This window comes from Babylonia areolata, chromosome 13 (assembly GCF_041734735.1).
Source record: "Babylonia areolata isolate BAREFJ2019XMU chromosome 13, ASM4173473v1, whole genome shotgun sequence".
NCBI classification, from domain to species: domain Eukaryota; kingdom Metazoa; phylum Mollusca; class Gastropoda; order Neogastropoda; family Buccinidae; genus Babylonia; species Babylonia areolata.
Window position 1 is genome coordinate 15,958,088 of NC_134888.1, and position 13,840 is coordinate 15,971,927.

Here is a 13,840-nt window from a genome sequence, read left to right on the forward strand (position 1 = left end):
ACGCTTTAACCATTCGGCTATGGCGCCCGTCCTCCCATGTCAACATTTACTGTCACTGTTGACTCTGCTGTCTTGTGGCATGGTGTCACTCCTCCACTCACCATTCTTGACGTTGTTTTAGGACAGACAGAAAATATGACTTTTCCTGGGTTTTGTTCATATAGAAATTTATTGTTTACTTAATTCTGATTTTTTTTTTTTTTTTTTTTTTTCTCTTTAGTTAGTTTACCAAATTGCACACAACTTTAACAGCAAAAGACCACCCTCCCCCACCATCTTTTCCACCCCCTTCTAGTTTTTTTTTTTGTTTTTTGTTTTTTTTTCCCCTTGTACACAAGGTTATATTTTGACTTTTCACGACATCAGTGTGATTCAACATTCACATAGCAAAACATTTGGTCCATCAATGATCATCGGGAAAAAAAAGAAGAAAAAATCATTAATTTGTTGAGATACAAGGGTTATTTTTCAATATGATAATACTTACAATAGTAATAATAAGATGAAGAACAATAACAAATAATAAAGAACAAGATAAACAAGATACCAAATGTTACATCATGGCATGTATACATGTTGAAATAGCTTCAAGGAGCACCAGTATTTTTTGGTTTGTTGTTGTTTAATTCATTTACTGTCACTGTTGACTCTGCTCTCTCGTGGCAGGGTGTCAGTCCTCCACTCACCATTCTTGACATTGTTTTAGGACAGACAGAAAATATGACTTTTCCTGTGTTTTGTTCATGTAGAAATTTATGGTTTACTTAATTCTGAATCTTTTAACACTAGATATATGTGTTCAAGATAATTCTTCTACTAAAGTTACGAGCAGGCAAATGTATGGGTTTTTTTCGTGAGCTGAATTCTCTTTTGGTTTTTTTTTGGGAACACCGACTCTGAAAAAAATACAGGAAAAATACCTATCATAGATAGATCAGTTTTGTTGTTTGTTTTTATTTTGTTTTGTTAATCTGTGATTTTTTAACTGTCTGAAAATAAACAAATGTCAAAAATGATAAGTTCTGACTTTATCTAGGTTTTCACATGCTGTGTCACATACATAAAAAAGTAGGAAATGTCACAGATAATCTTTAAAATTCTTAAGAGTACATCTGCTTTAGAATTCATATGCAGTAACTACTGCACCTTTGTAATGAGCGGGACTTACATCTCAGTGCAGCAGCTAGTGCTCATTATTTTGTTTATCATTTAGTATATTATCTTACACTGTGTGTGACAAAAGTTTTGACGCTATGCCAGTTTTGGCAGGCTGATGGAATCAGATTTTGTGTGTGTGTCTGTTTATCTGTGTGTCTGTGTGTGTGTGCATGTGTTGATTTACTTGAAATATTAATATGTTGTCAGTTCAGTGGTTTAAGAAAATCAAAATCATTTGATATATAGACCACATTTTATGTCTGATTGTTTTTAAACTAAACATTTTTTATGTCTTTAATAATTTCATTATTGTACTTTTTTTTTAAATCAAAGAATAACAGATATCCAATCAGTATGTTATCTCCAAAAAGGCTTGATACATGATCCTGTAATGATGCTAAATATTTAAAAAAATCATCTCACAAAAATATTTGTGGATGAGTGAAGGAATGCTCATAATCTATTCCTCAATACCGTTTATCTTTACCTTTTATACAAGGTGGTGAACATGTAGATTATTGAGAATTCTCATGTAAATCTTGGAAATTAATAACTGAACTTTTTTTTCCCAAAAAACATGGAGCTTTATTTTCTTCATTGTACCACATAGCAACAACAAATGTTCCTGAGTATTAAAGAAAAAACAAAAAACATGTTGGTTGAATGGCTCAAGAGCATCAATTACTGAAACTGACACTTAGCCTATGGTTATGTAGCCTATGGTTATGTCTGTCACCAGCATACCTAAGAGAGTGTAGTTGCCAGTCCTGGAAAAAAAAATTATATATATATATATAACATTTCCTGTTATTACCTGAACTTAACATCAGATTACATCAGTTTAAATGACAGACTCACAAAATGGTTTTCCATAGTCAGAATTTCAAATATTCTCAAGACTTTTCGGTATTAAGGAACACTGATTTTTTTCCTGATATTTTCTCAGTATTTTTATTCGCTTCTGTTTAAAAAAAAAAAAAAAATACATGCAGTATTTTTTCATGTAACAGAGATCCAGCAAATATTTTTTTAGAATACTTCTTCTTACATTTATAAACTAATGTTGATTTACTAGAAATCAGAATATGCATAGATTAATGTTGTTTTGTGATATATTTTCTGTCTCTTTTGGAGAGAACATGTGGGTATCTCTTGTTTTCCATTCTTGTCAGCCTTTCTTTTTTCCTGATCTCTGTGAATATTTGACAAAGTTTAGATGTTTGTCTTGTCTGTCTGTCTCGTTTGATGCTTGACAGAAGGAAATTATGTTTACTCTTCAAAATTACCTTTGCTGTTTATGTCTTTTTGTCCGCTGCTGTCGTGTGTAAGCTGTTTGAGTGCTCAGTCTCTTTCTGCTAAATTGGCAGACATTCAGGTTTTAGGTGTTTACAAATGATCTGTGAGAGAGATTGACCTTACTAATTTGAAATATATATATATATATATATTTGTTTGAGGTCTTGCTTTGCTTTGTTTCTGACTTCTGTTATCGCTTTTTAAAATTTTTGGTTTACAATTTTTTTTATTCTTAGTATACAAACTTGTGTTGAGCACTGACTTTTATCTTTATGTGCACTTTTTATTTTAAATCAATGTCTTGTGTTTGTTTGATGCAGGTCTGGTAGCTTTTCTCTGTAGTTGTTTCGCATGTTCTTCTGTAGAGTTTATGTTTGTAGCTCTGATGTTCAGTTATTCATTAAAGTATAAACTATAAGAATCTCTGGATGGGTGCAACAGCTTAATGTTTAGTCGTTTGGATTTTGATCTGAGGTCCTGAGTTCAATCTCTGTATCAGCATGTGATGAGTTAAGAGTAAATATAGATGGTCCCCCCCCCCCCCCCCCCCACCCCCTCCTCCCCCCCTGCAGATCAACAAATGAGCAGACCTTCAAGTGCTTCAATCCAATTCGTATGTATATACATGGGGAAGATCAAATATGCATGTAAATATTTCCTGTAATCCATATTAGTATTTGGTGGGTTTTTGGTTTTGGAAACATGAACAAAACCAGCTTGCACATTCTCAAGAAAAAGGAATATAGCTGCCTTGGCAATAGCGGCAAGGGGGGGAAAAGGTAATTCACCTAAAGGCCAACTTGTATCTGTTGGAGTAAACCTGGGAACAGCAGCCCACAGATGCAGAAAGAAAGAATTTTGTATTTTTATCTCAGTGTAAGAGTGATAGACACTTGCCACAGCTGAATGCTGTACTCAGCAAACATTTTGATCATAATGTTTTTTTATCTTTCAGTACCTTGCATTTTAACTTGCCTGCCTTTGTAGCAGTATATATGAAAGTGCAGATGAGAGCATGTGTTTTGCATGCATCTGTGGCAAAATTGCAGACATCAGCAAAAGAAACTGGAATGGTTTAGGGGCCATCAAAATTAATTTGTCAGCTCTTGTCAAGGAAGCTTATTAAAAGCACAAAAATAAGACAATAGTTGGGTTAAGAAAAATATAATCCCATAAATGTATTTAATGTTCAGCATTCACCAGTTACAACATCCATGTTCTCTCATCTACACGCAAGCTTTATACATTTTTTTTTACCCTACCATGAAGGCACCCATACTCTGATTTCAGGATGTGCCAGCTGCATATGTTCTTGTTTCCACAACCCACAGAACACTGACATGGATAACAGAATCTTCAATATACATTGTTTTTGATTTGCTGCTTGTGTATTACACTCAAATGTTGTCCTGGCAGATAGGAAAAACCTTTGTTGATTAATTCCCCTGACATTGATACCAGGATCAAACCATCAACTCTGAAAGTCCAGTGCTTTAACCACTCAGCTATGACACCCACCATACATACAAATGTGTGAGTCCCAACAGTGACTGTTGATATCAGAGAAGCACAAAACAATTTTTTTAGGCTTTGTGCTCAGAGATGCTTGAAAATTAGAAATACATTTGTGGGTGGATGTGTATAAAACGGTATACTTTGCCCTGACTATGTCTCACTACTTTCATTTTGCCCATCAGTTTATCTTTATTGAATTATTCATTTAATAAGTGGCAAATGCAATAACTGTCGCTCTTCGTAAGACAAATGGACATCACTTCAAGCCATTTGGTGAAATGCTCCCCATGAGTTTGTGTTCAGTCAGAGGAGCCAGAGGAACAGGAAAAAAAAATTCCCTGCTCTTAAAATACCTTGGATGGAGTTGTTTTTTTTAAAGTGGTTTATGAACAAAAGGAGAAAAACAACAACAAAAAACACTGCCTTTCCAGCTCTTATTCATAAATAGTTTGCACAGAAGTAAAGATGTTTAAATATTTTGCATACATACAGGTAAACATCAGGCTCAGAAAAAAGCAAAAAAAACTTCCAAGCACTAATCAAGAAATAGCTTGCACACAGTAAACAGAGATGAAAGAAAAAGAAAGAAAACCTTTTTTTTTCTTTTTTTTTTTAACCAGTAGTTTGCGTAAAGGTAGATACAGAAGAACTTTTAAAAAATCTGCAGGTTTTATTTACAAAATGTGGAAAGGTGACGACTCACACTAATGGCCTGAGGTTCTGACCCTTTGTCTCATGAAGAGCAGCAGTTAGTGTGCTTGCTCCTTGTTTGACAGTCAGATTCATCTGTCTTGGAGTCATTGGGATTTGTGTGTATTCCGCTCGTTTCCATACCTGAGAAAAATTATCCCACTCTTGCAGAACTCAGGTATGACCGTATGTCTTTAGTTTTATATTCAGAAACCACTAAAAAAGTCGGACTCTGTGTTGAACCCTCTCCTGTACTTTCTTTTTTATCTCTATGTAAAGGCCTTTATCTCTCTCTTCCTTACTCTTGCTCAAACGATTTTGTACGTATCAAATTTTATGACAAGTATTTTTCATTTTGAATAATCAAAAGACGTATACCTTTTTTTTTTAAGCGTTACGTCCAGGTTACACATTTTTCTTATTTTGAATATTTACATGTGAGATTTGACTTTGTTGTAAACTCTTAGCTCCTGTTCAAGAAATGTTTTGCTTGTATGTGAGTGTGTGAACATGGAGATACAAAACGGAAATCACTTTCAGTTTTGTTTTCTCTCATGACTAAGTTGCAGGTCTTGATTTGTTGTTGTTGTTGTTGTTGTTATGTTGAATCAACTGCTTGAATAATTGTGATTTTTGTCCATGTAAAAATAAAGACTCTTGTGCAAGCATAGCATCTGCAGCATTATGTGTAGAGAATGGTACTACTTTCACATATTTCCCTTTGGAGGGTCTCAAATGTCGTACAAGTCAAATCAAGACATAGCTTTTGCTGCTTTACCACAAGGAGTTTATTATGTCTATCAAGGCAATTTGACTTGAATAGACTCCATAGGCTTTGACAGCTTTCCTCTCTTTTAAGTTGTATCATTTCGGAGAGAAAAACAAGAGGAAAAAACTTGTTCATGATGGTGTGTTCTAGCATCATATACAATACATACATGTAATGTATATATGTAACTTACATATATATGTGCCCAGTTGAGCACACATTCACACACACGTCTGAGGATTTTCCTTTCAGCCAAAAAACAAAACAAAGACCCTCACAATTGTTGTTGTTTTTCTTTTATTCATTTTCTGCACTCTGTGTTTTCATTCATGATCAAATCATTTACATTTGTCCACATGCACAAACAGCCACAAAAGTAAAAGATTTTATCTGTAAAACATGAGGTGTCTACAAAATATCCTGTAGTCAGTGAGATGAAACTTACAGATGGTACTCAACTGATCTCTAAATTTTGCTAATTTCAATAATTATCGCTAAGATGTTTAGGAGCTACTGTCTGCAGTAATTCTTTTTTCTCTGATGTTGATTTAAGTATTCATGTTTTATTTTAGTCTCTTTTATGTCTGACTGGCACACAGACTCCAACCAATTGTACAACAAAGATAAGTTCAGTATCCTCCTTGTCATGGTTGTTAAATGAAAATATTTCTTAAGAGATTAGCATGCAGAAATCAGTTCAACAAAGGTTGCAACAACACATCAATATTTACCAACCGAACCATTAGTTATTCTGAAACATAGCGATACATACACCATACATCTGAACGGTATACAGAGACAGCTATCAAACAAAAGGCCTACCCCATCCCTGCATACCTTAGCAGCATGGGTACTTGTGAGTTGAGTGTTGAAAGGAATATTTCGTGCTGTCTCATTATGATTCCAGTGTGCACTCCGTGTGGTGGTTGAGGGGTGGGAAGACCGAAAAAAAAAAAAAAGAACAACAAAAAAACAACAACCAACCAACCAAATGACATCTACCACCAGACAACTTTTAAAAAACAAGTTATTTAGCCCATCTGATGGACATATTTGCATCCAAATCACTCAGTGGCGCATGAACACACATGAGTACACACATGCACATACTTCTTCTGCCAGGTATAAATGTGCACATGCATATATATGTGCATCTGCATCAGTAGTGCAAGAACACGCATAAGCATAAGTACACAGATGCAAAGGTACAAAATGTGCACACGGACATACCAAAAAAATACACACACACACACACTCATGCATGCTCACACTTACAAGTCATACACTCACTCACGCAACAGGAGAGAAAAGTGCTGATTTTCTAGCAACACTTCATTCCAATTCCCAGTGAATCTGAAGAGCATGCACTCACACACACTGTCACAACCCAAAAGGGGTTGGCCATGTACCCCCACCCCTTCCCAGACTAGTTAACATCCCGACAACACAAACAAAAAGACACAAAAAAATGTTCAGCTTGTTTTCTTTTTACTGTGGTCATGCAAAAAATGAGTATGCATAACAAATAAGAGCACTTAAATACCCCCCCCCCCCCCCCCCCCCCGCCGTTTAACCAAAGCACAATTCCACTATGGTCCACTATGGAAAGAGGGCCGTTCCAGAGTTGTGTCCTGGACATCCGTCAAAGGCAGAGGCACGGAAGGCAGGGATACTCCCAGGAAAATCTGTAACAACCCACTCCCACGTCTCTGAAGACTATGCCCCTTTTACAGGTTACAAAAGAGTACACCCCCCTCCTTAAGCAATATACAGTACACTAAACAAGAGAGCAAGTTGATAACCTTTTACATAAGCCATCAGTGTACAAAAACTATCGCCATGAAAAGTATTTGAACCGTTTATTTTCGCTTTCCCAAATAAAAAAATTGTTAAACCAACACACAACCCAAAGCGTCCATTACGACTAACCACAAATGGCAATAACAATATTTCAGTTTCCACCATGCTAGTTCGAATAATAGAAACACCCAGTGAAGTGTTATCACAACCATACTGCATTTCCATACATAAAATGTTTCGGAAAATGTACAGACTGCAATTAGACAAATCTGAATCAATCATCCGAGCTGAATATATGGCAAAATAGCACATCTAAACGGAAACAAATTTACTAATTCCCCCCAAATATTTAGAAGTAAAAGAATACTGGATTTAAAACATTTCCGATAAAAAAAAAACAACATAACTCCAACCTTACAAGCGCCCATACCCATTTCACTTTGATATCAACAAAAGTCACAAGTCACATCACTAAATTAATATTACGAAGACAAACACATGACTCCCTCACCTGTCACCAGGTAAATAGGCACACCACTGGCCCAGGGCGAAACAGACCCACACAGACCAACACTGAAGAAGGGGGTGACAAGGAAAACGCCCCACAACTTGACTGACGGCACCCAACAGCACACATGCTGGAACGGTGACCCGTCTCTCCTCAAAGCTCGACATCAACAGCCCAGGGGAATCTTTCTCTCGGACTCCTAACTAGATAGATTTCTGAACTCGGCTCAGAGTTCAAAAAATGATCAGGAGAAAGGACATGCCACACACATATCCCCAGATATACATGTGCATACGCACGAAGGAGAGAGAGACGTGAAGGAGAGAGGTGGAGAGGGAGAGAGGGGAGAGAGAATGGGGGAGAAGGGATGGAAAAGAGTTGCACATGACCACATGCAACGATCGCCAACAAGCCGTCACACACACACACACACACACACACACACATGTTCACTCATGTCTGCACAGTTCCCATTCCCATTGCACTATGCTGTGTCACCGTGACGTCTGCTGCTGCTGCTGCTGCTGTTGCTGCTGCTGCTGCTCTGGCATGGAGAAGGACCGTATCATACCAGGCTGCTGTTTGAGTCGGAGGTGCTCCTGCTTGAGCTTCTCCAGCTCTGTGAGGCGACTCTTGACGTGCTCACTGCGGTGCATGGCCATCTGCAGTTCCTTGGTGGCTGAGTAGCATGACCCTTCGTGGGGCTGGGCTGCAACAGGTGCAAATGATGCAATACATTACATCTTTATTGATACAATTTGAACTAATGAGTCTCATCTTGCATGTCAGCCAGGTTTACCTCCTTCAGGCAGCTGTGGGGAGGGGAGTGCGGGTGGGACTGGGTGTGGGAGAAGAGGGGGGAAAGAATCCACTCACTCAGCACTGTCACTTAGTGATGAATTAGTGCACTAAGTGGCTTTGGTTTTCTCTGGGTATGTTTTTAATTTAATAAATTCTATACGTTGTGGATGCTGTAGTGTATACATATGGTACAGGTTATGTAAGCTGTACTGTGAGTGTATTCTATCACTGGAAAATACTTGGGGTGTGTGTGTGTGTGTGTGTGTGTGTGTGTGTGTTTATGTGTGTGTATGCGCATGAGTGACTGTTTGTGTCTATAGGTGAGACTAAAAGATGAGGAAAGAGATGGAAAGCAAGATATTAGGAAGAGATAGAAAGGCAAAGACAAGAGTGGCAAGAGGGGAAAGTGGTGGGAAAAAAGGAAGAGTGTGTAAACTGTAATGAAAATCTCATGCAGTTTTAATTAAACTGATGTCATTTCAATTACATTTATTCTATGCTGGCATGCGAGTGGTCTAAACATGTGTATGCATGTACATGTCACGGTACATGTATGAATGGGAAGATGCACCATTTTAAACAATAATAGTAATAAGTAAATTCATGTAGCAGAAGCACCTAATCAAATGATTCTGCTCTGAGCAATATTGTCCAAGGAACTGTGCACCTCTAAATGATTATTATTACTGCTTACATTTGTTAAAGAAATATGAATACAAATAGCATTAAAAAAAACTTGCTCTAAGAGCATGTCAAATACACATATATCTATTATCATAACCATTACTATTGTTACGACTGCTAGCATGAAAAACTATTATGATCTCAACTTGCACTGTACGTATACTTGATACCCACCAAAACTGACTATGTAATTCATCCATCATGATATGATGATATGGACACTTATACAGGGCCTATCCTCGGTCAGAGACCAAACTCTGAGCACCTTACAAACACGGGGCATCGAGTCATTTGCACATCATCACTGTCATCATCATTATCATCAACAAAAAACATCTCTATAACAATCCCAATAATATTACCACTATCATCACAATTATCATCATCACTACTATTGTCAGCAGTAGTAGGCTGTACTGTAAGTGTATTTTATCATTGGAAAATATTTGTGTGTGTGTGTGTGTCTGTGTCTCTTTGTGTGTGTCTGTGTGTGTGCGTGTGTGAGTGTCTGTGTCTATGGGTGAGACTAAAAGATAAGGAATGAGATGGAAAGCAAGGAATTAGGAGAAAGGTAAAAAGATAGAAGTGGCAAGAGGGGAAAGTGGGGGAAAAAAGGAAGAGTCTGTAATGAAAATCTATGGGTCATTGCTAAACCTTTACCTGTGGTGACCTGCATGAGGTAGTTGATCTGCTGCATCAAGTCGTTCTCCACCTCCTGAAGGGTCTTGATGAAGGTGGAGGTGTGGCCCTCCGTGTGTTTCAGCACCGGCTTGTCCTTCGACAGCTCCTGCAGGGCTTGACCTGAGCAATGCCACACAACACAACCATGGATGCAAGTACTAAAAAAGAAAAAAAAAAAGAAGAAAAAAATAGGTTTTGTGCACCATTACCATACATCATTTATTTATTAGTGATAAAATGTTTTAGGACTGACAACCACAAGACACATGTACCACTACCAATATGACTCTTGGATTATGATAGATGTACTAACTACTGTAGCAGTTTGCTGTTTTTTTTCAGTCATCATCCACTTTAATTGTTAAATTTGAGAATAAATGTTTTCAACCCAGTACACTGTTCTAGTTTAATGCTGTTGTTATTTGTTTTTGTGTTTTTTGTCACAACATATTTCTCTGTGTAAAATTCAGGCTGCTCTCAGCTGGAAGAACCTAACAACACACAGCAGTGCTACCTTTCTTTTTTCTTTCTGTCTGCAAATGTATGTGATAATCATACTGTCGAAGTGTTTGTTTATTTTTTTTCTACAGAGACAATCCTTTGAACGTTATGAGCTCTTTTATATGTGCAAAGTGCAGGCTGCACATGGAACCTAAGTTTATTGTCCTATCCAAAAAACTAATACCCAGATCACCACTTAAGGTCTAGAACAGGAGGCAGTAAAAATCCTGGTCTACATGGGGGACTAAAAAAACAAAGAATAACTGCTTCCAAGCCAGGTGCACAATACCACAGGGCCACCACTCCACTGGCTACCATAATTAACATCTATCATCTATGATCTATCTGTGTATTTGCATAATATATATTTAAGTATCACACATACTTATATACAGCTTTATACAATCAGGATGAATATCTGTCACATTCTCCTCTTTCTTCAACTACATGTTCACTCTCGCTCCCCTTACCCATTTCACTCTCTGAAAAGTTCAACCTATGTAACAATACCTCTCTCTCTCTCTCTCACACACACACACACACATGTGCACATTCACATGCACCCACATGCATACACACACAATCACAACCACACACATGTACACATGCACCACCCACCCACCCACACAAACGGGTGAAGCATTCACTCATGTAATGTTTACTGGTTTCATCAAAGCAGTCAGTACATTTTAGTAACATTTGGGTCATACATGTGTCAAGGCAAAATTGGGTGTGGGGAGTACCGAGTTTGTGTTTTGCACCCTCCTTTTCGAAACTGGTGTAAATCAAATCGTCTTCAGTGACAGCGCATGATAACACAAGACAATGGTGGATAGAATGAAGGGAGAAGACTGACAAGCTAATCTGAGTTTGTCTGATTTGTTTTCATGTTGGCCTCTACATTTCATTTACCACAGTCTATTCAATTCAAGCTTACCTGCACTCTGCATTGCTGATGCAATATTTCCTTCGATTTTCGCCAACATTTGAAGGCGTTCTTTGGGATGATTGTGGGATGCCATCTTGCTTGAACGATTCATCTTGCAACTTTGAAACGCAAGAGTAAACAAGGGAGACTACTCTCACAAGACCCGAGAGAAGGAAAATGGCAAAAGAATCTGAAAACGCCGAAGTTAAAGCGATTTATCTGGATTATAATGCGACTACACCGCTAGCCCCAGAAGTGCAGGAATCAGTCATGACAGCCATGAAAGAGGCATGGGGAAACCCGTCTAGTTCCTACCTACCTGGCGTGAAGGCAAAGAAAATCATTGCCGAGGCGCGGAGCAACGTGGCTTTCATGATCGGGGCCAAATCAGCTGACATCTTTTTCACATCGGGTGGAACAGAAGGCAACAACTGGATCCTTCAAACGGCCCTCAAGTATTTTTATGAACAAAGACAGACAAAGAAGGGAAGCAGTTGCCACAGTAAATCAGGTGATCCACCGGTCCCGCATATTATCACCACAAATGTTGAACATGATTCCGTCAAATGTGTTCTGAAAAACTTCGAGGCAGAGGGTAAAGCTGATGTGACATACGTACAGGTGTCACCAAAAAGTGGGCGTGTGGAGGTGGAGGATGTCATATCCGCCCTTCGACCAACTACAGTCATGATAAGCATCATGTTGGCCAACAACGAGAGCGGAGTTATCCAGCCAGTTGCAAAGATCTCGGAACGATTGCAGAAAATGTCAAATCGACAGCGTGTGTTACTGCATACAGATGCAGCCCAGGCCCTGGGAAAAATTCCTGTGGATGTATCAGACCTAGGAGTGGACTTTCTCACTATCGTTGGACATAAGTTCTATGGACCTCGTATTGGTGCCATCTATGTCAACGGCCCAAACAAAGATGTGCCAGTTTACCCCATGCTTTATGGGGGTGGACAAGAGAGAAACTTTCGTCCTGGGACAGAAAACACACCCATGATAGCAGGTCTGGGAACGGCAGCAGAACTTGTTCACAAGAACATTAAAGAATTTGAATCCAACATGAGAGAGGTTCGGGATTACTTGGAAACACAACTCCAAGAAGAATTTGGTGACCAAATCTGCTTTAATGGGAAGTTTGCATGCAGTGAAAGGCTCCCAAATACTTGCAACGTTTCTTTCACCAAGAAGGGGCTCTATGGGCACATCATTCTCTCAAAGGCTAAATATTTACAGGCAAGTGTGGGTGCAGCTTGCCACGCACAGAACCAACCATCTCACATTCTGTTGGCCATGGGAGTGCCAAAACATCTGGCTTGGAATGCTTTGCGTCTTTCTGTTGGACGAGAAACAACCAAGGCTGATATTGATGTAGTTGTTAAGGACTTAAAAGAAATTGTCGCCTCAATTTGATTTGAAAGTGATATGGCCAGATTTGATAATCATCAAAAGTTAAATTGCAAATGTAATTGAGTGACATGGACAAAGACTACTGAGTGTGATTTCATTATGATTATGGACTGCAAAACAAAATTGGGAAAGTGTTAATAAATAATCTGTAAACAATATTGGTAAAAAATCTATCTGTTGTGTGGGAATGGGGATAGGGGATTTGTTATTAAATTCATAAAGAAAATCAAGTCAACCATGTACAAATTGCCATCACATTGATTAAATGCAGGGTCCATACACATATTTGATTTTATATTTATTATGTAATCAGAATTTTTTGCACAGTATATTATGAAGTATATTGTTTTGTTGGTTTAATGTTTGGGGGGAAAATAATACTACACACATCTTATGTTTGTCCACAATATGCTTGAAAACTTGAGAAAAAAAAAGTCATTGTTAGTATAAAAAATATTTTAATGTCAAGAATTCAATGTCACAGAAAGTGCTTAGAAATTAGAGACATGTGTTAATGTTTCTGTGGCATTTGAATGAAACTGATCCAAACTTGAATGTTCCTCCAAGCATCTTAACTGTTAATGAATGGGGAGGCGGGGGAGGGGGTGAAATTATTACTTTCCAGACACATTCAACAGGCAGACACACAGAGTCACACACAAGTGACTCGTCACACACACACACACACACATATACAGTACTGGTTTACAATAATTTCATTTAAAAAATCATTACAGATTGATTATTTAATGTTGCATTTTGTTATTGTAGTGTAGACTACAAGTAAATTAGCAGAATGTAAGCATATTCTATTATCACATCAGAAGCACAGCATTTTTAAAAATTGTATTTCAGTATCCATATCTCACCAATGGAACATCCCTATGTGGACATTGATACTAAAGGATGGTTTTTCTGACAAGATAAAATCAGGTAAAATTTACACCCATTCGAGTTTCAGTGTGCAAGTGTTCAATGGTTTTGTTGCAATATTATTTTGTTTAAGCTGAAGGATGATGGCATTATTTATTTGTGTGTGGTCAAGGAGAGTGCAGACATACATGTGAGAGAAGAAGATTGTGTGGATATATTT

At 37.9% G+C, this 13,840-nt stretch overlaps 2 protein-coding genes across 2 annotated transcripts; one reads left to right on the forward strand and one right to left on the reverse strand.

Moving 5' to 3' along the window:
- Positions 1 to 6,979: 6,979 nt before the first annotated feature.
- LOC143289094 (mediator of RNA polymerase II transcription subunit 11-like) lies at positions 6,980 to 11,445 on the reverse strand. Its single transcript, XM_076597942.1, has 3 exons — positions 11,341 to 11,445; positions 9,882 to 10,022; positions 6,980 to 8,445 (listed from the first exon to the last, which is right to left on the reverse strand). The coding sequence occupies exons 1-3, from the start codon at positions 11,441 to 11,443 to the stop codon at positions 8,231 to 8,233; spliced, it is 459 nt and encodes a 152-aa protein (XP_076454057.1). The 5' UTR covers positions 11,444 to 11,445; the 3' UTR covers positions 6,980 to 8,230.
- On the forward strand, positions 11,391 to 13,338 carry LOC143289092 (selenocysteine lyase-like). The gene has a single exon (XM_076597940.1). The coding sequence runs from the start codon at positions 11,509 to 11,511 to the stop codon at positions 12,748 to 12,750; it is 1,242 nt and encodes a 413-aa protein (XP_076454055.1). The 5' UTR covers positions 11,391 to 11,508; the 3' UTR covers positions 12,751 to 13,338.
- Positions 13,339 to 13,840: the final 502 nt, after the last annotated feature.